This window comes from Sus scrofa, chromosome 17 (assembly GCF_000003025.6).
Source record: "Sus scrofa isolate TJ Tabasco breed Duroc chromosome 17, Sscrofa11.1, whole genome shotgun sequence".
NCBI classification, from domain to species: Eukaryota; Metazoa; Chordata; class Mammalia; order Artiodactyla; family Suidae; genus Sus; species Sus scrofa.
The window spans coordinates 32,951,145-32,974,474 of NC_010459.5; the positions used below are offsets into that span (position 1 = coordinate 32,951,145).

The following is a 23,330-nucleotide window of genomic DNA, read 5'->3' on the forward strand; positions in this document are numbered from 1 at the left end:
GTCCTCTCTGCCGGGGTCTCCTCGAGCTCCCTTCGGGACCCACTCCCACAGTCCTAGCTGGGACTTTATAACTGGCATCTGCTCGACCTCCAAACCGGCTGGTGGAGACACCCTCCTCTTCTTCCGTCTTACTTGCTTTTTGACTATTTTGAGATCTTTGATCCATTTCTCACCTGTCTACCCATTAGATCTCTTCTGTCTTTGCTTCCTTCCCCAGCCCATTTTGCCAACACCCTCAACTCCCTTGTGCCCTTCTCGGGCAAAACACACCTTTAGATGAACCCAAGTGTTGGCTTTCTCCATGAAACCACACACCATCATGCCATGATAAATTCATGGTCACCATCCCAACAGCCTCCTTGGTATTGCTCATGAATCCCTCTCCATTTCTTTCAGCCCTAGAACTTGAACCAGTCTTACTTACTCCTCCTGCCTGTACCTCATCGCCTCAAACATGCCTGCTCTTCTCACTGTGTCCCAGGGCATCATGGTTACTGTCATCTCCATGGTGTAGTAGCTGCTTTGTCCAGTTCCTTTCTGCTGGCTGGTGCATCCAGTCCCCCGACTGCCTTGCTGTTGGTCATTAACTGCACACAGCTACCCCCTTCTCTGGGAAGGATGTCCTTGGCTAAATGGAGGCCCCAAGAGCTGAAGACACCTAGAAGTTTAGGGCATGCAGGGCTGAAGCAGAGTTTTTAAGGCTTGCTTCAAACTGGGATAACCCCGAGACATCATTCCTGCTCCAGAGCTCCCCAGAACAAGGTGAGGTAGACTCCAGCTGAAGCTACATCTTCTGAGCTCCATCCCCTGCACTCCTTTCAGGAAAGGATTCTATTTGTTTTTGGCTGTATCTCTGGCATGCTGAAGTTCCCAGGCCAGGGACTGAACCTGAGCCACAACAGTGGCAATGCCAGATCTGTAACCAGCCAGGCTACCAGGGAATAGAAGAAAAGCTTTTAAACACATAAAATAAAACAAATAAGATTACGAAGAAAACTCATTATATTGATATATAATAGTAATGCAACTTTGTAATACAGCACTATGCTGGCAGTTTTATTACTACATTAATTAACAAAATTTAGCATTAGGTCAAACAATATCAAAGTAGGGATGAAAGCAAGTGACATTTCAAGATATGTGGCACAACTGAAATGTGGCATGAAATATAGTTTCTATTAGTGACAAAGTCAAGGGCACTACAGGTAGCACTATAATATCACTCTACCTTCATAATGAAAGGAAACACTAAATTTCAATTAGAGGGTAATGAGAATAAAGATGTGATTAAAAAAAAAATTCCCTAAATTCATGGTACTGATTTCCATTCACAAATACCCAGAGCTCTGGTTAAGACCCCTGTACTGGAGAACTTATAGGCTTAGGAAACTGACAGTGAATTCATACGAACACTCATACATGCTTCATAACAATTAGATGGAACGAGGTAGTTTAAGCTCCCTAACCTGCCTAAAGTCTGGTTAAGGAAACTTTCCAAGAGTCCTGAATGAACTTCCCTATTCTCAGGTAGTATCAGTGAGAGACGCTTTCATAAGTACTCAAAGTCCAGGAGAGCTCACCAAACTCATGGGAAGAACACAATGGCTGAGACGGTGTCAACTGAAAAAAAAAAAAAAATACAACGTGAGAGTTGTGAGTTAAGTTTCATTCGGGGCAAAATGAGGACTCTAGCCCTGGAGGCAGCCTCTGAGAAACTGCTCTGAAGAGGTAGGGAGGAAGGTCAGTATATACGTGATTTTGGTGAACTGGGAGGGAGGGGGCATTGGTCCACGCAATCAAGCACATGTTTTTGCAGAAGGTTGCTGCTAGTCTCATGAAGGTTACTGCTAGTCATGAGGAGCGGCTGTTACGAGGAAGGATTTTAGCGCTTTTCTTGAAAAAGAGGAGATGCAAGAATTGGGCTCATAAAATCTTCTCCTGAAAATATCTATCTAAAGACCACCTGTTCTGCTAGCTTTTCGTAGAGCATGAAGTGCCTCATTCCCAATCTCCACCCTGAACTCCTTTCAGAGTGTGTTGAAGGACAGCGGTTGCAGCAGCTTGTGATTTAATTCTTGTAGAGGCAGATGGCCAGTGCCGATCTTTAGGTGGCAACAGTGATGGTCACATTTCCTTGGCCTGAATCAACTGGTACCCTTCATTAGCTCCCTTCACCCTTCTGACATCCCATGGTGTTGTATCAATTAGCAGATATTATTGGTCAAGCTGGGCTCAGATCTGCGCAGAATTTAGGGATGGAAATAATGTTGGTCTTGCGCTCATGAAAGTTAATATTTTCTGGGATTAAAATTAGATGATCAGAGATGGGACCAAGATGGTACATTTCCTTTCCCACCCTAAGTTGCCTAAAGTAACAGAAAATACAGGTTTTAAAAAGTCTAAATCTTCCACTTTTTTTCTTTAGAAAGAAGAATATTTGGAAGAGAAAAACGCTGGTGGACAGCAATAGCAGTGTGGGACTTGGGACTAGGGAGTCTATGGCAGCAAGCTGGTGCTGCTCTCTGGTTTTGATTCTGAAGATGGAGGACTATATTACATTAATATTATACACTGATGAATTATATTAGCTATGATAACAGCCTTTATTTACACAGTACGTTTAAGTTTCTTACACGTTTATTATCTAATTTGAATCTTTTCACCCCACAACTGTAGAGAATGCTCTGCTTAAAGGAATGCAAAAAAGAGGCACAAAGCCTATCTTTGGTCCCCAAGATGAGAACCACACATACTCTCCCTTAGGCTGAGGGAATGCCCTACACTTTTTGGATGGATGAGGTTTACAAAGCGTAGAGGATGAGGTTTACAAAGCTTAGAGAATCTAATTAATGGTTCTTAAATTTGTGCGTAACATCTGGGAGAGGCAGATGTATTTTCTGGGGCCCCAATCTTGCAATTTGGATTCAGCAAGTCTGGGGTGGAACTCAGAAGTCTGCATTTTTATCAAGTGCCCCTGGTCCACTTGTGTCATCTGTTTTAAGCATGTTATTTGTCAACAGCATGTGATGGGAATTTTAAAAATCACTCTGAAATTCCCTTTTAGTCATACTTACATGCTTGAAGTAATTTCAGTCTCCAATTATAATCCTGCTTAGGGGCGTTCAGGCCCCAGATACCCTATTAGGGAAACAAATGTCAGATCAAAGAACAAGACCAGGGAATTTCCTGTTGTGGCTCAATGGTAAGAACCCAACTAGTATCTACGAGGATGTGGGTTAGATCCTTGGCCTCGCTCAGTGGGTTAAGGACCTGGCGTTGCCTCCTGTGCTGTTGGTTGCAGACGCCTCTGGTATCTGGCGTTGCTGTGGCTTAGGTGTAGGCTGGCAGCCGAGGCTCCCACTCCACCCCTAGCCTGTGAACTTGTATATGCGGCGGGTGCGGCCATAAAAAACAAGCAAACAAAAAAAACAACCTCCCCCAAACCCCCCACCGAAACAGAACGAGACCAGGTAGCAACAAACAACCAGCAAACCTGATTAATACAAAGTAACTGAGTAGGCTAGGATACTGAAGCCAGACATACACACCTGCTCCTACCGACCATGTGGTTCATTAACGCCTTTAGCGTCGGACACAGGACTGTTCAGTGAGAACTGGTTAAAAGATTAACAAACGTGAAGACACAAAACATTAAGACAGATTCTTCAGTATTGTTTTTCAACTCGTTATTTAACTTAGGTCCTCCTTTGATAAAAATGAAACCTCATATTTTCCTTTAATGTTATTTTTAAGTTTCAACATAAACAGGGTGACCGAAAATAAAGGAAGGAACAAAGCGGTTCTGTGCCGCATCAGCCTCCAGGGGAAGGGGTGCGTAGGAGTACCTAACGCAGGAGGATGAAAAGTAAGCACGAGCTTTGTGTTGGAGGAAAAGAGAGAGCCACCCGGCACCCACGCCGGACCGGAAGTAGAGGCGCAGAGCCGCGCTGGATTCCGGCGTCACCTTCCCGCGACTTCCTACGGCGAACATGGCGGCCCTCAGCGGCGTCCGCTGGCTGACCCGAGTGAGGACCGGGACACGCCGGGGCGGGTGGGAGGGTGGCCTGTTTGTGGCGGGCTCACTGAAGTATTCCCGCTCTGAGGGTCCCAGACCTGACCTCAAAGGCGTGTGTGTCTGTGCAGGCGCTGGTCGCCGCCGCGAACCCCGGAGCATGGAGGAGCCTGAGTACCTCGGTCGTGGCGCAAGCCGCCTCCCGGAGCCAGGTAAGCGCAAGTCCTGCTCTGTCTTACCCACGCCCCTGACCCCTCCTCTCCTAGCGTCCCCGCGCCCCGCCACGACCGCTGCCTCCGCTCCAGCTTTAGCCCTGCTGACCCGGTTTGCAGGCCGAGGACGTGAGAGTGGAAGGCGCCTTTCCCGTGACTATGTTGCCAGGAGACGGCGTGGGGCCTGAGCTGATGCACGCTGTCAAGGAGGTTTTCAAGGTGAATGACCCGGGGGAATCCGCCAGCAGGGACCATGGCTTGGGCTGGAAAGGACTTATTCCATTCTGACCCTGCCATTTTTGGCACGTGCCCCTGAAGGCGGCCTCTGTCCCGGTGGAGTTCCAGGAACATCACCTGAGCGAGGTGCAGAATATGGCATCCGAGGAGAAGCTGGAGCAGGTGCTGAGTTCGATGAAGGAGAACAAAGTGGCCATAATTGGTATGTTTGCTCCCTTGCTACCTTGCCCACGTGTTATTTAAAATCAAACAAATAAATGTTCGTTAAATTTCCCTCAGCACTCACTAATCCATTGTCTTCCAGCTCCCACTGATTAGTGGCCATTTGCTCCTTTCATTTGGGAACCCAGGAGTTGAGAAGTCGTGTAGCTCTCTTGCTGTCTATGCAGGAAGGCTCCAAGGGTTTGGAGTCCGTCATGGGGCTACATCATGAGTCATCAAATCTTGTTACTGTGGTTCTAGAATGGCTTTCTAACTGCCTCTTTTCTTTTAATTTTCCTTCTGCTTCCCTACTGTAATTGCCTCATTAGATTTTTTAGCTTTCAGTTCTGTCTCTACAGTTCATCCTCTACATCTCTTCTCTTGGGACCAGCGTGACTTTGCCAGGCCCAGCCTGGTATAGGAAAGTAAGTTCTTTATGAACTGATCTTTCCTGGCTTCATTTCTATAACACTTATTCTGTGCTTTGGTTACACCAGACTATGTTCGTTTCCACATACATGTACTGTCTTGACTTATGCTTCCTTCTGCCCACAATGTTCTCCTTTTGGGGCCACCTGTCAGACGTTTCCTCACTGACTGTATTCATTTGCTAGGGCTGCTGTAAACAAATGACCACAAACCCGTCGGCTTAAAATAACGGAAATTTATTCTTTCACAGTTCTGGAGGCTAGAATTCCAAGATTAAGGTGTTGTTGGATCTCCCTCTGAAGGCTTGGGGAGAATCCTTCTTTGCCTCTTCCAACTGCTGGTGGCTTCTGGCAGCTGCTGGCATTCCTCGGGGTTTCTTGGCTTGTAGATGGATCACTTCAATCTCTGCCTCTCTCTTCAAATGGTTTTCTCCACTATGTGTTTGTGTATCTGTTCCTCCTTCTTTTCTTGTATAAGGACTTGTCAGTGGATTTAGGACCTACCCTCATCCAGTATGATAATCATCTTAAGATCCTTAACTGGACACAGTTTTCCCAATAAGGTCACTTATCCAGGTTCTGGGGGTTAGGACACGGACACATCATTTTGAGGGTCACTATTCAACCTAGTACACTCACTCAACCTAAAGTCTGGCTGGAGTGCCAGCTGTTCTGTGATACTTCCTGATGTTACCAGAGAGAATTTCTTCTTTCTGCTCCTATGCATGTTTTTAATACCTCTCCCATGGTATTTATCGTGTCTTCTTGCTTGCTTTTTTTTTTGGCTGCACTCGCAGCATGTGGAAGTTCCCGCAACAGGGATTGAACCTGTCCCACAGCAGTGACCCAGGCCACTTCTGTGACAATACTGGATCTTTAACCTGTGCGGCAGAGAAATGCCTGTCATCATGTCTTTCATGTGAACTGTCTTTCCCAATGCATTGTTTGCCCCTTGAGGACAGAAGTTTGTGTTGTGTTTTTTGGTTGATTTCCCTAGTGCCTGACACATGGTTAATACTCAGTAGGTGTTAGTTGAAAAGATGCCAAATCGGTAAGACACAGAAACATATGGATCCCCTAGCATTGTTTCTCAGCTTATTAAAGCCAGGTTCTTTTTTACCAAAGAAGATTGTCTGTGTCCTTTTAGGTCATTTTAAAGTTTCAACATAAATCTGGTGACCAAAAAGGAAACAGTGGATATAATGTTTCTAGTTTTAACAATGTTTATTCTCCTTTGCCCCTTGTCCCTTATTTGGGAGTGGGAGATGGGAGTCTGGTTGCATTATGTCACTGGGGACTGAACACCAATATAGGTTCTCTTGGGCTTGGTTTGTGTCTGACACTCCCCTCACCAACTTTGTTTATGCAGGAAAGATCCACACTCCGATGGAGTATAAGGGGGAACTAGCCTCCTACGATATGCGGCTGAGGTAGGTGGTGGGGGGCCATGGGTCAGAGGGGTACTGGGGCACAAGGCACAGTCCTCATGGCTCTGTCCCACCTCCAGGCGTAAGTTGGACTTGTTTGCCAATGTCGTCCATGTGAAGTCTCTTCCTGGGTACATGACTCGACACAACAATCTAGATTTGGTGATCATTCGAGAGCAGACAGAAGGGGAGTACAGCTCTCTGGAACACGAGGTGAGGCCCTAGAGATTGGGGAGGGCAGGGTTGAAGGCAGGAGAGAGGCATAGCTCCTTCTGCCCTTCTTTCCAGTGTCACTCAGCTACTGCTCTCTTCTTACCCAGAGTGCGAGGGGCGTGATCGAGTGCTTGAAGATTGTCACTCGAACCAAATCTCAGCGGATTGCAAAGTTCGCCTTTGACTATGCCACTAAGAAGGGGCGGAGCAAGGTCACAGCTGTCCACAAGGCCAATATAATGTGAGGGACATGACCGCATGGGATAAGTTCTGGGGAAGGCAGCCCCCTGCACTGTCTTGGCTGAATCTTTTCCCTTTGGCCCGTGGACAGGAAACTGGGGGATGGGTTGTTCCTGCAGTGCTGCGAGGAAGTTGCTGAACTGTACCCCAAGATCAAGTTTGAGACAATGATCATAGACAACTGCTGCATGCAGGTGAGGCCCTCGCTCTGGCTCCATTCTTGGTGTTGAGCAGAGCAGGGAGTGGGATTTACTTCTCTTCTTCATGCCCACATTTTGCTCCCAGCTGGTGCAGAATCCTTACCAATTTGATGTGCTGGTGATGCCCAATCTCTACGGGAACATTATTGACAATCTGGCTGCCGGCCTGGTCGGGGGAGCTGGTGTGGTTCCTGGTGAGAGCTACAGCGCCGAGTATGCAGTGTTTGAGATGGTGAGTGAGGTCCGCTCCTCCCTCAGCCCTCTCTGCGTACCCTTCTTACCTCAGGTCCCCCACTTAGCTCTCCGGCAACGTGTCCTCCTCCTAAGAAACCCTGGCCTGCTTCTGTTCCCCCAACCCTTGCATCTTCTCAGGTCCCCAGCCTGATCACTCGTCCTTGACCTCAGCCCCTGCAGAATGTCTGCTCCCAGTGACTTTGGCCTGCCCCTCTCTTCACAGGGCGCCCGGCATCCATTTGCCCAGGCAGTGGGCAGAAATATAGCCAACCCCACAGCCATGCTGCTGTCAGCTTCCAACATGCTACGGCATCTCAAGTAGGTCACGGCAGGTGGGAGACGGCTGATGTTGTCATGGGGAGCCCAGGGGGGGACATCAGGGATGCCGTGGGGGAGATCTCAGTTTCTTTCTGTTCACGTTGACAGTCTCGAGTATCACTCCAACATGATTGCAGATGCTGTGAAGAAGGTGATCAAAGTGGGCAAGGTGAGTTTAGGAAGGCTGTGGGGTTTAGGGCCTCAGCACTACTTTCTGGGGAACCTGAGCTGGAGCCTTCTTTCCCTCCAGGTCCCCAGAACCCTTGCTCTGTTCTCTGCTACTCAGGGCTGTTCATTTCCCTTCTCTTGGTTTCATCCTCTTGATTTCCTTTGCCTCCTAGTGCTTATCTGCTATTCCCTCTTTCCTGCTCCACCCATGGGCTGGCTCTGTAATTGGCCATCGAAATGCAGAACTCTTCAGCTTTCTGTCTGGGGAGATGGAGAGCAGAGGGAGGTAGTTGGCAGGAAGAGGCACCAGTGTCACTTCCTCCACACCTGGAAGTCCATCCGATCTGCCATTCCCCCGCTCCCACCTGGTCTCCTTTATTTCCTCCGAGGCATCCTTTCCCTCTCATCTGCATCCCATCTCACTCGTGCTCAAGCTTCCCACCCTGCCCAGGCTGCAGCAGAGCCTGAATCTTTGCTCTGGGACTCTAGACAGGAGTGGCCACCTCCCTGCCTCACATCCTTTTCCTGGCCTCCGTCACTTCTCTTTGGATTCCATTTCCATTTGCATCATACTGCCCTGCCTCCGCCTTCATGGGCTCTCTTCTCTTCCTCCCCACGGCTCTTGCTGGTGGTGGCTGTAGGTGCGGACTCGAGACATGGGCGGCTACAGTACCACAACCGACTTCATCAAGTCTGTCATCGGCCACCTGCACCCCCATGGGGGCTAGAGCCCTTTATTCCCTCCAACCTCACAAGGACCATACACATCCCTTCAGTGCAGTGGACCAGAGAAGAGCGCTCAGCCTCTAGACCATAATCACCTTCTGGGCAGAGCTTAGGTTGTCTGGGGCTGGCTTCCTTAGGGAACTATTAGGTGGTGGGGGGCTAGGGGTAGGGCCCAGACCACAGGGATGATGACGATTCTCCCCCACAGGTTCGAACTTCTGACATGGGTGGCTATGCCACCTGCCAGGACTTCACTGAGGCTGTCATTGGTGCTCTGTCCCACCCATAGGTCCCACCCACACCCATGTAAGGTGTCCATCAAATAAAAACATGGTATGTGAACCGGTGAATTTGTCTGTAGTTTTATTGGGATATAGGACGGGTTGGGAAATATCTCTGGGTGTTATGCCCCGCCAGGGAAATGTCCGTTACGAAGAAATGTCCATTTCTAAGTCTCCTGGGATAGCTTTTGGAGCTTTTTCTTTTTCTTGGAGCCACTGCTCTTGCTGACAGCAGCTTCTTCAGGTCCACTGCTGAGTGGCTCCTCCTTAGGAGATAATTTCCTCTTTTTCTTGGGGATTTTCTTGTTTCCCGACTCTTCAGGGTCACTAACTGGAGAGGACAAAGATTTCTTCCTCTTGGGAAGACTTCCACTGCCAGCTCTCTCCTCAAGATCACTACTAACCAACTCCTCCTTGGAAAAAGCTTTCTTTTTCTTGGGTTTGGAGAAGGAGACAGGTGGGTCTTCCATTCCATTCTCCTGCGGCACCTCCTGGGGCTTCTGCTTTTTCTTCTTTTTCTTGGGTCTTTCACTTGTCTCCTGATGGGGGAAACAGGCATGAACCAGTGTATGAACATAAGGAATATACCCCGTCAGAATTCCAGCTGTTAAGTAGTCAGGGTGGAAAGGCTGGTGAAAATGGTGTTAAATAAAATATCCCAGTTTCTGAGATGATTTTTAATGTATGTATGGCGACAACACTGGAAATCCACATCGAAGTTTCCCCCACCCACCTCACCTCCCACTTAGAAATGGGGAGAACACAGAATAAATTAATCTAAGCCCATCAAGGAAATTTATAGGAAACCTCACCAGGCTGGTCGAAATAGAATCATGATGCCAAGTTCCAGAGGCGACCACAAGAAATGCTGGCAAATGGCACTGTTAACAATCCCAGGAGAATGGTTCCAACCTAGTCCACTGGGGACCTCCCAGCCCCCGTCCCCGCTAGGAAATGCTACCATCTCCAGACAAGTCTGGGAACCTGCAGGGCAGGAATTTATACTTCTGCTGGGGACTCCTGGGAGGCAGCCGAGGACAGAACACACTCGCCCAGGGAACGGGTGTTGCTACAACCAGCTGCCTGGGCTCTTGAGCAGTTCTCTCAGCACCTGTCTCCTTCCTACAGAATTAAGAGGTAGTTTTAGAGATTTCAGGTCCTTATTTCAGTCCAAATGCCTGGACTCTCCAGACCCTGAAGTGGCATGTCTGGTATCCTACAACTTAGATGTCACCTAGGACAAGGGGCTGACTGCCCACTGACCTCACACTCCTCCGGAGTACTACTGCTGTTTTCTGAAGATGCCAGGGCAACTGCAGCCAACCGCTTCTTTTCCTTCTTCAAGCGTTTCTTCTCCTGTTTTTCCAGCTTCCTAGTAATCTCTGCAGCAGCTTCCTCTGCCTGGCCAAAGAAAGTGCTGAAAAGGCTTGCAGACCCCTGGTTTCCCAGGCCTCTCTTGGCTTTATTGGATCAGGCTCATTAAATCAGTTTTTTTGCCTCCACTCTACAAGGTCAGGCTCAGACAGTTCATCATTTCCAACAGCGAGCTAATGGTTCTCCCCCACCCAAGCCCAAACTGACCTGAACCATTGCCTCCTTCATGACCTCCAGATTCTTTCGTGGAATCTCTCCAGTCTCATAGAAGGACAGCCGCTCCTCAACTTGTTCTCGAAGCTTCTCTCCAAATACACTGGTGGGCACCTCTGGGCGTGCATTTGTTTAAATAAACAAACCCATCAGTCCCTAAAGGGACACACACTACTCCCCACCCCCTATATTCCCTCTACCCTCAGCTTCACTCAGACCCAAAGTATCAACACTCACTAGGTGAACTGCTGTTGACGAAAAATATTGCCATCATTGTAGAAGCCGTTAAGGTAGTCAGCCTCCCCTCCCACCCAACTGCCAACCCCCTCCCCATACCAGAGAAGCAATCAATTCGTGAGGCAATACTGCATTTGTTTGCCAGGTATCGGGAGATGCGGCCTTTGTTCTTGGCAGCTGCTCGGCCAATGAAGGTAGAATGGAATATGAGTCCATATTTTGGGGTGTTACCCCTAGTCTTCAGGGCTCTGGGAGAAGAATGTTGAGTGGAGAGTTTGAAGATTAGAAACTACAACCAAGGTGGTGCCTTCCTTCCCCACTGCCCCCAGTTTCCAGAGTGAGCTTTGGTTGGGGTTGGGTCTCTACCCCATTTCATGCCAACCCATCGCTCCCAGAGGCAGAGGAAAGGCATCCAATGTCGCTGACCTGGAAACTTGGTCCCTTTGCTGGGCCCAAGGAATCACTCAGACACCAGGACTGGCCATCACCCCCGTAGCAGAGGACTGTATAGGTCAGGGAGCCCTGGTCAGCCATCACTGTGATCCCCGAACAAGCAGTGGGCACCAGAAGTGGCACCTGAGTGTAGGCAGGTGCCCTCACTGGTACCTGAACAGGGCCTTTTCGGCCCCAAGGATCTGCACTGTGGACGCTGGATACTTGGCCAGATTGGTGAGACTGCCAGCATGAGCAATGAGACGTGCACCTACCTGGAGAAGAATTTAAGAATTAGAGGCTGGAACTGCCAACCTACCAACTGCATAATCCTGCTTCATCTCCTCCCCGTCAAGTTCAACTGGGAAAGATACGACGGGTCAGGAAATACAACCGTACAAATAGGCATCGTAATTCCTCCAGCCCCCATTTTTTCTTCCCCGTGACGCACCGCTTCCCCAATTAGGGCTGACAGGCTGGGGGCTACTTGGCTCATCTTGGACCGCAGGTAAGTGTGTAGGCTTTGGCGGTACTCTGACAAAGACACCACACGACTGGAGAAGCTCTCGATGTTTATCAAGTCAATGGCAGATATGTCCATGCCTAAAGGACATCAAGTGTGAGTGCAGGAGCCAAACAGCCAGAGACCCATACCTGATTTTAGTTTTGGGCACTGCACTGACCCATGGAGGACCGAGAGGCATCCAGAATAGCCTTAGCCTTGGCCCCATCCATTGTCAGCTCCTCCAGCTTCTCCAACTTTTCTTCGTTCAGCTCCCTTCGGTTTCCAATGAACTGAGCAAGGCGGCAGTATGTAGCGTTATCATTAATGATCTTCACGAGCTCGGGAAAGTGATACCCATACCATTCCCTGCAAAGAGCCACAATCACTCCCTGGCCCAGCTGCTGAGTCCCAAATAAAACCATGGCCCCAGCCCTCTCCACATCTACTCTTTGCCAAGAGGAAAAGTCACATCCAAAACCTTGTTCCGTGTCCCCCCATTCACAATACAGACCAAGCAAAGGGCCTGGGCTGAGGTGTATATGGGGTGAGTTGCTCTGCCTCCTCTTTCTATACAGTCAGTGTAAGAACACAGCCTGTGGTAAGCACTGGGAGGCCCAGCTCTACCCCACATGTACCCACAGGAGCCAGTCTCGATTTCAGGATTCAAAATGAGCCAAACCACAGACCCAACACCTCATTTCGCAAGGGTCACCCCTACACTTTACCTGACACGCATCGAGAAGGTATTGATGTCCTTATCCAGCTGGTCCAGGAGGCTAATGGACTGGATAATCATATTGTCCACCCGGTTCACATTGAACTTAACTTTGGCACGAGAATAGCTGTGTCCCAGCCCCAGTTGGGCTTTACAGGCAGACAGATCAGTGAGACCTTTCACCAGGTTGTGGAAGTGCAGTCGAACTCCTGGAGGAGGGCAAGACTGTGAGCAAGGAGGGGCTCTAAGCTAGCTCCCGCATCCGTGGGCACCACCCAAACAGGGCTTCTCAGAAGCACCCTTAAAGCACCTTAATAAAAAAGTTCCCACACCCCCTTTAAGATTTCATTAATAGATGGTCTCACCTCGAAGGACCTCAGCTATCACACCTCCAGTCTGGCAGTTGTACCCCAACTCCTCTTGTATAGCAGCACCTATCTTGGGGTCCCCAACCCCCAAGAGTACTTTCTTCTTTTTAGATGGCAGGTGAGTCTCCAGGAACAGGCGGAGATCCTCATGGACAACACCTCAGGGCAAAGAACAGAGCTCCCACTAACATGCTGAAGGACGCATAAAGGGATCCTATCCCCTCAACTGCCTATTGAGTGACACAGTGATCTTACAATGGTCTTGCAGAACATGCTAGGATGGTGTGCCAGGACCCCCGCTGCTCCAGGCTTTGCTCAGACACATGGAGACATCAATGATCATACTCAGGGGATTGACAGATTCAAGTCATCACTGCAAAGCCTGCATCAAACATGGGAGGACTCAGGCGAAATAACGTAAATGAGAAATATGGAGCACAATGTAAGCATTCAGAAACTGAACTGCCTTCTGAGACCAAACCTCCCTTGGTCAAAACTGCCCTTTCCAATTAAGCACCAGTCCCTCATCTCCACCAGATTTAAGAGTTTATCACCACAGTGCCACATGCGATAAAGCCTATGTCCTCGACTGCGCTAACCACCTTTTTTGGCTGTTCTGCTGTTGCACGGTGTGCTTTAAGAGGATAACGGTAGCAGAAACCATATCTCGGCTTCTCTCTCCCAAAATACTTAGTGGCCAACTCACCTTCAGACACAGCGTTGGCATTTTCCAAGGCAACCTGAGACGAGGAAAAGGGAGAAAAGGCCACGAGACGAACTATGTTGTGGAACTTGCCCAAGTTCAGCACGCACTCCTCCACCTGGGGGGAGAAAGCATGAATGGTTTCTTTCCCTCCCTCTTGCCTCTAGGGCGCAGTAAAGCAGCAGCTTTCAGACCCGAACGCACATTAAGGATCTAATAAACCGATCATGGGCCCTAAATGCCGATTCCACTTTATTGGTATGGGATGGAGTCCAGGAAGCTACTTTCAAATGTTTCTAACGCGATTCTAATCGTGAAAGCAAGTAAGGACCCCTGGTCTGGAGCTGTCTGGCCCAGAGCACCCTCCACAACTCGCGGCCGGCCACGTGGGAGCGCGCGGTGCATGCTGGGCCGCGCGCGGCCCAGGGGGATGCGGCGCAGCCGGCGAGCCCACTGCGTTCACCCACCTGCGGCAGCAGCAGGCTGATCTCTTCCACCTCCTTCAGCGCCAGCAGTGCGTAGCCGACCGCGTGCTCGAACAGCACGTGCAGCAGCACCTGGAAAGCAAGCCGGGACACAAGCTATCAGCACCAGCCCCGCGTTCACCCGGTTCTTCTTCCGAGGCAGGCGCCGACCCCGGTGCCGGCTCCGGCCCGAACCCAGCCCCAAACCACGGCCTCCGGCCTGCCCGCACGCCACAACCACTCCTCACCATGGCGCTCGCTCCTGGCCCAGCTCGCAATGCGGCGAGCGGGCTCTGGCGCGCGGAACCGGGCTCCGGAGGCCACGCCCCCGAGCCATCAGCCAATCAGAGGTCTGGGACGATACCATTGCAGGCCTCCAGAGGGGTCCAGCGGGATGGTATGGCCCGCAAAGCGGGGGCGGGGCTCGCGAGCGCGGGCGAGCCGGCTTTTTCCGGCCTCTGCTGCGGCGCGGTTGTCGGGCACGCGCGGGTCGCTCTAGGCCTTGCAGGCTACCAAACGGTTTGGAAAGACGCATTTCTGGCTAACTGTGCCATCCCGCATGTGTTCATCACAGAAGTTACCGGCAGCAGAGCTCGGCGGAATCCGGGCAGGAGGCCTTGTGCGGGCCGCGGCGACCCTTCCCAGCCGAAACTGTTGCGGAGCCCGCTCTCCATAGGGCTGGGAACTTAGGCACCGAGGCCTAGTCCCAAGACCCACACCCCCAGGACCCCTTTGTCCCCGTCCGCCGCTAGGCAACGACTCTCTCCGGAGCCTCGGGTCAGTGAGCTCTTCGCTCTTTACCGAGATGGAAGCGGGGCCTGGGGCGCGCTGGCCCGGACCCTGACTCAACGTGATTCTTCCTGGCTGGCTTCGTGCTTTTAAGTTATATTTTATTTATCTTTTAAAATGAGGGCGGCAGGCTATGAAGTAGGAAAGAAAGATGACCCTACCCCCTGCTCTTCCTAGTTCGGTTTCTCGCTCTCTGCTTCGGATGAACCCTACTCTTTTTGCGGGGCCACGTGTTGCTCGCCGTGGTGAACGACCCTAAATTCTTATTAAGACCCGGCCCCCAGTGAACTGCAGCTGCTTCCGTGTCCTTGGGGCACTAGGCAGACTCTTTTGAAATTACTTTTGCTTTAATAATTAATGTTAGAGTTATAAATCCGAAGCCTGGTTATTTCGAAATAGTATATATGCTGGTAAATTAAAAAAAAATCATTTTAAGGGGCTTTTTAAAAACAAATTCCCATAACTAGAGCGTATTTATAAATTTATTTTCTTAAGCAGTTCAGTTATTTGACAAAATCCAAGTACTGAGCTCATTCTTAAAACCTAAAATATTAAAATTTTACGTGTGGTTGGTAAGTCTTAAAATCTTATGGTCTCGATATATTGCTTACAAATATGCTTAAATCTTGTTACACGTATCTGCTTAAAGTTAGGAATCTGAAGCAGTTACGCAAGATCATGTTTTAAAGTGAAATTGCAAAATTAATGTATTATATCGGTATGGTAAGTTCTTTTAAGCGTTATAAATAGCAAATTAAATAGAAGTTTCTGAAGTGTGATGGAAAATATCAATGATATGACTGATTTACTTCGTTACTCCTATATTTAATCCTAAATATTTCTAGGATTACTGGTACTTATTTTCTAAAGTAGGGATTTCAAAGTTGGAATCTATTAAGAAATTGCAGAATTTAGACATTCTTAGCTTTTTTTTTTTTTTTTTTTTTGCCATTTCTTGGGCCGCTCCCACGGCATATGGAGGTTCCCAGGCTAGGGATTGAATCAGAGCTGCAGCCGCCGGCCTACACCAGAGCCACAGCAACGTGGGATCCGAGCCGCGTCTGCGACCTATACCACAGCCCACGGCAACCCCGGATCGTTAACCCACTGAGCAAGGGCAGGGATCGAACCCGCAACCTCATGGTTCCTAGTCGGATTTCGTTAACCACTGCGCCACAACGGGAACTCCCATTCTTAGCATTTAAAAAAAAAAAAAAAAAAAAAAAAAGAAAGAGCATTAATATGTGAAACTTTTGTTTCAGTTAAACATACATATGCATATGAATAAATATATACACGTACACACAAGTATATGTAGTATATATATGTTACATAAATGCACATTTCTGTAGATTAAATACAAGAAGTCTGAGTGTCACTGAGCTGAAAATTAACCACAGTCATACTTGGGGTGGATTTGAGTCCTCTGATCATAAAGGAGCTGTGCTAAAGCAGTTTGCTAACTTAAAGAGGTGGCTGAAGAAAAGTGTGCTTCCACTAGTGAGATAGAAACGCTTGTGATTAGGTGGGGACATGATGTAAACACTAGAAATACTTCTTAGGCTTCCTTCCTCTCTTTACTAAACTATCTCCACGGAGACTTCATAATCCTGACCTCTGTGGGCATCTCTGCAGCATGTGATGTCAAAGACCCTGTCTTTTCCTTTGGGCTAATTGTTAGGTTCACCGAACTTGGGAAATGATTCTTTTTTTATTTTTTATTTTTTGCCTTTTCTAGGGCCACACCTGCAGCACGTGGAGGTTCCTAGGCTAGGGGTCTAATCGGAGCTGTAGCCGCTGGCCTATGCCACAGCCACAGCAACGCCAGATCCGAGCCATGTCTTTGACCTACACCACAGCTCATGGCAACACCAGATCCTTAACCCACTGAGCGAGGCCAGGGAAGGAACCCGCAATGTCATGGTTCCTAGTTGGCTTGTTAACCACTGAGCCATGATGGGAACTCCGGGAAATGATTCTTAAGCAGCAGTAAAAATGAATCAGGGTCAGCAACTTAACAATGTAACCTCAAGTCAATCAGTCAGCCTTCCTGAACTTTCATTTCTTTGGCAGAATGAAGATAGAGGATTCCCTCATTCCTTCAATAAACATTTTACTGAACATCTGTAGGCCAGGTGTGACACAGGTGTGGTACCTGGCGTGTAGTAGGAACTCAACAAATGTTGGTGGACTTGTTCTTTTGTCCTCTTTATCAATAAATAGGGCAACAACACTTCATTTTACCCATTCTCAGTTGAGTCCCAGTTCTCCCATCACTTCCCATAGAATCTACTAAAGCCCCATTTTAAAAATATGCCCAGCTGCTCTGATTCATTTCTATCACTTTAGCCATTAACTTGCACGTGTAGACCAGGCATCTCTGAGCAGTTTAGTTTTACATGGTGAAACAGTTAAAAATACATTCCATTTTTTCAACTTCCAGTAGCAGTAGATGGACAGTTTACTGATTAAATGTTGTTGGAACCTGGAAAGCATGTTCAGTGTATAAACCTGCCAATTACTAGTATCTCAGTTGTTCTTGTTTGAAGAGTGTTGCTAAAAATCTTCCAGATTTCCCCTCCCCAAGTCTTTTTCAAAATGGCACAGGGGTTTAGGGAGCCCTCTCATAGCCTAGTTGCAGGGGAGAGGGGGATGTCCTTTCCTTGTGCTCGGGTTCCAGTGCTGTGTCTTGGGACCCCCTCAATTCCTGCTGTAAAATGGCTGTTTTGGACTTGCACCTGGGCCTGTGCACTCACTCTGTTCTCAGAGACACGCTGATCTCAGCCAGATGCTTGAAATCCCTGAGCTCTGGGTCTCCTTACTTCAGGCCTCTACTGGTTCCAAGCCATGTGGCACTTTTGTGTTTCCAGACTGAGGCAGGCATGGTCTTTGGGGTCACCTACCTGCCGCAGATAGGCTGAGAGGACCAGGCTCATTACCAGAGGGACTTTTATCCTAACCCTTCCCTCGTGAACGCTCTATTTAGCTTTCCTGTGCTGTATTGACCATTGCATTGGGCTAAATGTGGTACTTCTAGAGCAAGGGTCAGCAAACTATGATCCTGGGACCAAATCTGACCTATGGCTTGTTTTTGTAGAGCCCAAGAGCTAAGAATGATTTTCACTTTTTTTTTTTTTTCCTGTCTTTTTAGGACCACACTCATGGCATATGGAGGATCCCAGGCTAGGGCTTGAATTGGAGCTGTAGCTGCCCGCCTACACCACAGCCACAGCAACCCACCGAGCCAAGCCAGGGATTGAACCTGCATCCTCATGGTTACTGGTCAGATTGGTTACCACTGAGCCACGACAGGAACTCTCTGATTTTCACATTTTTAAAGGGTTATTAAAAAAAAAAAGCAGTGGAGATTATATGTAGCCCACAAAGTCTAAAATATTTATCATCTGACCATTTATTCAAAAGGATTGCCAATTCCTTGTTCTTGATGTATGTTTGCTTCATCTGTGCTATGTTCGGGGAGCATGGCAGAAATTAACAGATATATTTGTAGAAATTTAAAAGACACGCAATAACTCATTAGCGAATTAGGCATGGCTTAAGAGTATTAGTGAACTCGAAGATCTAACCAAATAATTGATCCAGGATTCAACAGAGAGAGATAAGGAAGTGAAAGATGAGGAGGCATAGAAGGTGGAATGAGAAAGTCTAGCTTCTCTTCTGCCCAGAGAGCAGGAAGGATGAAAAGGAGTGTATTAGGGTTCCCCAGAGAGGCAGAAGCAATTGGATATAGATATAGATAAGAGGGAGATTTCTTATAGGAATTGGCTTTCATGGTTATGGAGGCCGAGAGGTTCCTCAATCTGCCATCTGTGAGCTTGACCACCAGGAAAACTGATGGTGTACTTCACTTTGAGCCTGAAGGCCTGAGAATGGGGGTGGGGGCCGCTGCTCTGGTAGGTCCAGTTCTGATGCTGAAAGCCTGATGTCCACGGGGAGGAGGAAATGGATGTGCCAGCTCAAGCAGAGACAGAACTAATCTGCCCTCCTTCATGTCTTTGTCCTACTCTGGTGCTCAGTGGATGGGATGGTGACCTCCCACCTTCGGGAGGGCCACCTGCTCTACTCAGTTCACCAGTTCAAATGCTCATCTCTTCCACCCTCGCAGACACACCCAGGTAGAGTGTTTCACCAGCTATGGGGCATTCCTCAGCCAGTCAAGAAACAACAGAAAATTAACCCTCACCAGCAAGAACAATATTTGAAGAGCTAGATGCAGTGGGTGCAGTTTCTGCAGACAGAACTGATGAAAAGCATGGATCTAAAGGTGCAGGAATGCGTATCAAGCAGGACATATCTATAAAAAATACACACTTGCTCCCGTTGTGATAAATCAGCAAAACACTGAGAACAAAGAGAAGATCTTGAAAGCATATTTTAAATTATCAGTTCAAATTTATAATGGTCATAGGTTATTCAGGATTTCAACTTTCTTGGACCAATGTAGTCTTCCGGGAATTTATTCATTTTATCTGTGCTCTCACGCTTTTTGCTATAGATTTGAATTTGAGAAATTTTTGTTTTCTGTAGCATCTGTAGTTGTGACTTTTTTTTATCCTTAATATTTATTTTTACCTTCTTTCTGCTCACTGATCTTGTCAGAAAATTTTTTAATCTTTCTTGTTCAAACAATGAACTTTTGATTTTGTTGATTCTATGGTATATATATATTTTTTTAAATTAGTTTTTGCTTTTACATTTACTATTTTCTTCTGCTTGTTTGGCTTTATTTTGCTGTTCTCTGTTTCATTTCCCAGAACAAGGATTGAACCCAGGCCACAGTAGTGAAAGCACTGAGTCCTAACCACTAGGCCACCAGAGAACTCCCTCTGTTTTATTTCTTAGTATAGATGTTGGCTCATTGCTTTAAACTGTTCTTCTTAAAGTACAGTTCCCTGTAAGTACTTCTTTACTATATTTTGCACATTTTGGCATGTGATACTTTCATTATAATTCAATTCCATATGCATTCTAGCTTCCCTTATGATTGCCTCTGTGACCCACACGTTATGTAAATGCGTGTTGAAGGCTGAAGCCTCCTTGCTTTCATTGCTGCTTTCTAAGCATTATTTGCTTTCTCTTTGAAAACCGCCCGCCACCCATCCCTGCCTGGTAGCCTCTGATTTTGCACTGGGAAGGACATGACTTACTTTTTGGATGAGGAGGCAAGGATGGTGTTGATCAAAACAATACACAGCCACAAGCCGTTGAGCGTCCTCACTGCAGACAACTGCCCTGACTGTATTGTTTCAGCTTCTGTCAACTTCAACCTAGTTCTTCAAGTGCATGTGTGGCCTTGAGAGCCAGCCGCATTTTATGTGTATTAGGCCCAGGGGACTCATTTTAATCTGCGGACGCCTCACAGACAGGAAGATTGGAGTGATGGGGCTGGGGAGAGGAGTGAGCAGAGAAGTGAGGCCAAAGCTCATTCGTCCATCTTCTTAGAACCCAAACTAAGCAATGCAATTCAGCTGGTCTTTGGGGGGCCCCTGAGAACATAAGTTTTGAGCTGGTGGGCCACTTGGAGACTGAATGATCGAACATCTTCTTTTGCGGATGAGGAATCAGCTATAACTCAGTATTCAAGAAACTACAGAATCACTCAATTTTTCCATTCATTTAACAAAAAAAGGAAAAAAATTTTTAAGTTTTTGCGTGCTTATTGCATGCCAGGTATCTTTTTAGGTACTGGAGTACAGCAGTAAACAAAACCAAGTCCCTGCCATCATGGAGTTTACCTAGGAAGGGAGAGACAGAAAGTCAAGTAAATATGTAGTACATCAGGCATTCCCGTCGTGGTGCAGTGGAAACGAATCCAACCAGTATCCATGAGGACGCAGGTTTGATCCCTGGCCTTGCTCAGTGTGTTAAGGATCCAACGTTGCCGAGAGCTGTGGTGTAGTTCGCAGATGCGGCTCGGGTCTCGTGTGGCTGTGGCTGTGGTGTAGGCTGGCAGCTGTAGCCTGGGACCCCCAGCCTGGGAACCCCCATATGTCTTGCACTAAAAAAAAAAGTAGTGCATTAGATGTTGGTACGTGTACATGTTAAGGGACATTGCATTGTTTTATACAGGCCCTCAGTGAAGAGGTGACTTTTTTTTTTTTTTTTGGCTGCACCCACAGCATGTGGAAGTTCCTGGGCTAGGGATCGAACCTGCACCACAGCAGCAACCCAAGCCACTGCAGTGACAATGCCGGATTCTTAATCCGCTGCACCCCAGAACTCCAAGAGCTGACAGTTTGAGTAGAGATCTTCAGTGGGTAAGTCATGCAGAGATCTGGGAGGATAATAAAAGCAGTGGTAACGCTAACCCATGACCTCTTACTTCAGAGACTCTAGCAGTCAAGGGCTAAAATGTGCCAGTGTGGGAGACTGGCCAGGGTTCCTGAGGATGAGTTCAGGGCCGGAAGGGGATTTAGGTATTGACAGAAGGTGTAGGTCATTTAGAGCTGGAGGGTGGAAAGAGAGTGGAAGCCAGTGCCAAAAAGAAGTACTGCTAGAGGTGTAAGGTTCATCCTCGTCAGCCATTGGACAAAAGACTAAAGGATCGGAGTTCCCGTCGTGGCGCAGTGGTTAATGAATCCGACTAGGAACCATGAGGTTTCGGGTTTGGTCCCTGCCCTTGCTCAGTGGGTTAAGGATCCGGCGTTGCCGTGAGCTGTGGTGTAGGTTGCAGAGGCGGCTCGGATCCCGCGTGGCTCTGGCATAGCCTGGTGGCTACAGCTCCAATTCGACCCCTAGCCTGGGAACCTCCATATGCCTCGGGAGCGGCCCAAGAAATAGCTAAAAAGACAAAAAAAAAAAAAAAAAAAGACAAAAAAAAAAAAGACTAAAGGATCTAGCGTGTAAGATCTGGAATGTAAGCAGACTTGAGTGAAGGCCAGATTGAGCGCGTGGGTCTGATGCGACTCTTACTCTCTGTACCATGAAGGAGTGTTCGACTGGAGGTTGGTTTGGAGGTGACATGCAAGACAGATTTCCCAACAAGTTCCAGCTGAGAAAATATCCTGCATGGGCAGCAGGTCCCAGGAAGGCTGTGGGTCTCCTAGGTGTGCTCCAGGCTCAGGCTCAGCTTTTTTTTTTTTTTTTTTTAAATAGTTTCCAGGTCAGGGATGGAATTCGAGCTGCAACTGCAGCAACGTTGGATACTTTACCCCACTGCGCTGCGCCACGATCAAACCCACACCTCCGCAGTGACACAAGCTGCTGCAAATTTTTAACCCACTGTACCACTGCGGGAATACTCACTCTCAGCTTTAAAAAGCCACGTGGGCCTTTCCTTTCTCTGTGTTCACCCTTTGGGAACGATAGCATCTATTCCTCTTATTTAGCCCAGCTTATGGCTCACTATATCATTTTGGTGTAAATTAACCCAGGATTTTCACTTGGGGCAATGCTAATGGGGACCTAGAGATGTGAACACTGTATAAATTCCACAGACTGGGGAGCTTCATGAAAGGAAATTACACAAAACAACCGCAAGGTGGCAGTATTTCACAGTCATTTCATGAATTTTTCACATGAAATTTCAAAGGCTTCTAGCACTTCCTAGGCCTAAGAAACCCTGCAACATTCTTTGGTAATGAGTTAAACATATATGCAACATTTCCTTACAGAGACACAGAAGAATGGAAAACGTTCTGGGAAGATCATTTAGGAGTACAGGGTAAAAGTTTTGATCAGTCAATGCTATTTGTGTTCGTAACGTAAGCCTAGGATGTTTGATCTTATTCAGACTTGTGATAACACCTGTTATTTACTGGGCAACTTAGCCTAACACTGGGCACTTAGTCTTACACAAGTCAGCTTGTTGCATCTTCACAACAGGTTTATGTGGCTCATTTTCCAGACACAGTGATTGATTGATTATCTTAAGGCTGCACCTGTGGCATATGGAGGCTCCCAGGCTAGGGGTCAAATTGGAGCTGTCGCTGCCGGCCTACACCACAGCCACAGCAATGCAATATCTGAGCCGTGTCTGCGACCTACACCACAGCTCAGTGCTCAAGGCAATGCCGGATCCTTAAGCCACTGAGCTAGGTCAGGGATTGAACCTGCAGCCTCATGGATACTTGCCAGATTAATTTCCACTGAGCCATGATGGGAACACCCCCAGTGATGGATTTGTCTGATCTAGAGTTCCCGTTGTGACTCAGTGGGTTAACCTGCCTAGTATCCATTAGGGTTTGATCCCTGGCCTTGCTCGGTGGGTTAAGGATCCTGTGTTGCCACAAGCTGTGGTAGAGGTTGCAGACATGGCTGGGATCTGGCATTGCTGTGGCTATGGCTTAGGTCTGCAGCTGTAGCTCTGATCTTCCCCTAGTCTGGGGACTTCCATGTGCCATGGGTGCCGTCCTAAAAAGAAGGAAAAAAAATAAAAAAGATTTGCATGATCTGCATATGTCATCTGCCCAGCTATGATCTTGGACCTTTCTTTACATCTTCCAAACTAATACTGCACTGAAGAATAAATTACGTGGCACAATACTGCAGACAGCTGTCTTTAATAGAAATCCTCAGCACTCAAAACCAGTCCCAACCTACAGAACTGGACGACACTCACACATCTCGTGATTTTGCCCTTCAAGATTGTATTTCAGGGAGGCAGAGCTTCC

The 23,330-nt window shown here is 47.9% G+C and overlaps 2 protein-coding genes and 1 long non-coding RNA gene across 7 annotated transcripts; 1 reads left to right on the forward strand and 2 right to left on the reverse strand.

Moving 5' to 3' along the window:
• On the reverse strand, positions 958–3,931 carry LOC102158952. 2 transcript variants are annotated; one of them, XR_002339868.1, is made up of 4 exons: positions 3,846–3,931; positions 3,549–3,614; positions 3,075–3,138; positions 958–1,620 (listed from the first exon to the last, which is right to left on the reverse strand). It is a non-coding gene; the product is annotated as an uncharacterized LOC102158952 (long non-coding RNA). The 2 variants fall into 2 exon arrangements; XR_308705.3 differs by having other exon boundaries at positions 3,549–3,916.
• Positions 3,917–8,966, forward strand: IDH3B (isocitrate dehydrogenase 3 (NAD(+)) beta). Of its 3 annotated transcripts, XR_002339840.1 has the most exons (13): positions 3,917–4,025; positions 4,144–4,224; positions 4,345–4,443; positions 4,543–4,663; positions 6,460–6,520; positions 6,598–6,730; positions 6,838–6,971; positions 7,062–7,164; positions 7,256–7,402; positions 7,628–7,722; positions 7,831–7,891; positions 8,532–8,729; positions 8,825–8,963. XR_002339840.1 is itself a non-coding variant. In XM_021077332.1 (12 exons), the coding sequence occupies exons 1-12, from the start codon at positions 3,990–3,992 to the stop codon at positions 8,903–8,905; spliced, it is 1,152 nt and encodes a 383-aa protein (XP_020932991.1). In that variant the 5' UTR covers positions 3,917–3,989; the 3' UTR covers positions 8,906–8,966.
• NOP56 (NOP56 ribonucleoprotein) lies at positions 8,955–14,252 on the reverse strand. 2 transcript variants are annotated; one of them, NM_001244305.1, is made up of 12 exons: positions 14,157–14,187; positions 13,912–14,001; positions 13,448–13,562; positions 12,739–12,900; positions 12,384–12,582; positions 11,837–12,024; positions 11,605–11,756; positions 11,328–11,428; positions 10,821–10,969; positions 10,479–10,600; positions 10,161–10,298; positions 8,955–9,436 (listed from the first exon to the last, which is right to left on the reverse strand). In NM_001244305.1, exons 1-12 carry the CDS (start codon positions 14,157–14,159, stop codon positions 9,065–9,067), a joined length of 1,791 nt encoding a protein of 596 aa, NP_001231234.1. In that variant the 5' UTR covers positions 14,160–14,187; the 3' UTR covers positions 8,955–9,064. The 2 variants fall into 2 exon arrangements, with proteins under 2 accessions (NP_001231234.1, XP_020932924.1); XM_021077265.1 differs by lacking the exon at positions 8,955–9,436 and adding an exon at positions 9,443–10,015 and having other exon boundaries at positions 14,157–14,252.

Bases quoted from the DNA above. Each gene is read 5' to 3' on its own strand.
- NOP56 (NM_001244305.1), bottom strand. The intron at 12,901-13,447 runs GTGAGTTGGCCA...CTTTGCCCTGAG, and splicing joins TGCCAACGCTGTGTCTGAAG to GTGTTGTCCATGAGGATCTC. The intron at 12,025-12,383 runs GTAAAGTGTAGG...GGCTCTTTGCAG, and splicing joins ACCTTCTCGATGCGTGTCAG to GGAATGGTATGGGTATCACT.
- IDH3B (XM_021077332.1), top strand. From the start codon at position 3,990: ATGGCGGCCCTCAGCGGCGTCCGCTGGCTGACCCGA. The intron at 4,026-4,143 runs GTGAGGACCGGG...GTGTCTGTGCAG, and splicing joins GCGTCCGCTGGCTGACCCGA to GCGCTGGTCGCCGCCGCGAA. The intron at 6,972-7,061 runs GTGAGGGACATG...GCCCGTGGACAG, and splicing joins GTCCACAAGGCCAATATAAT to GAAACTGGGGGATGGGTTGT.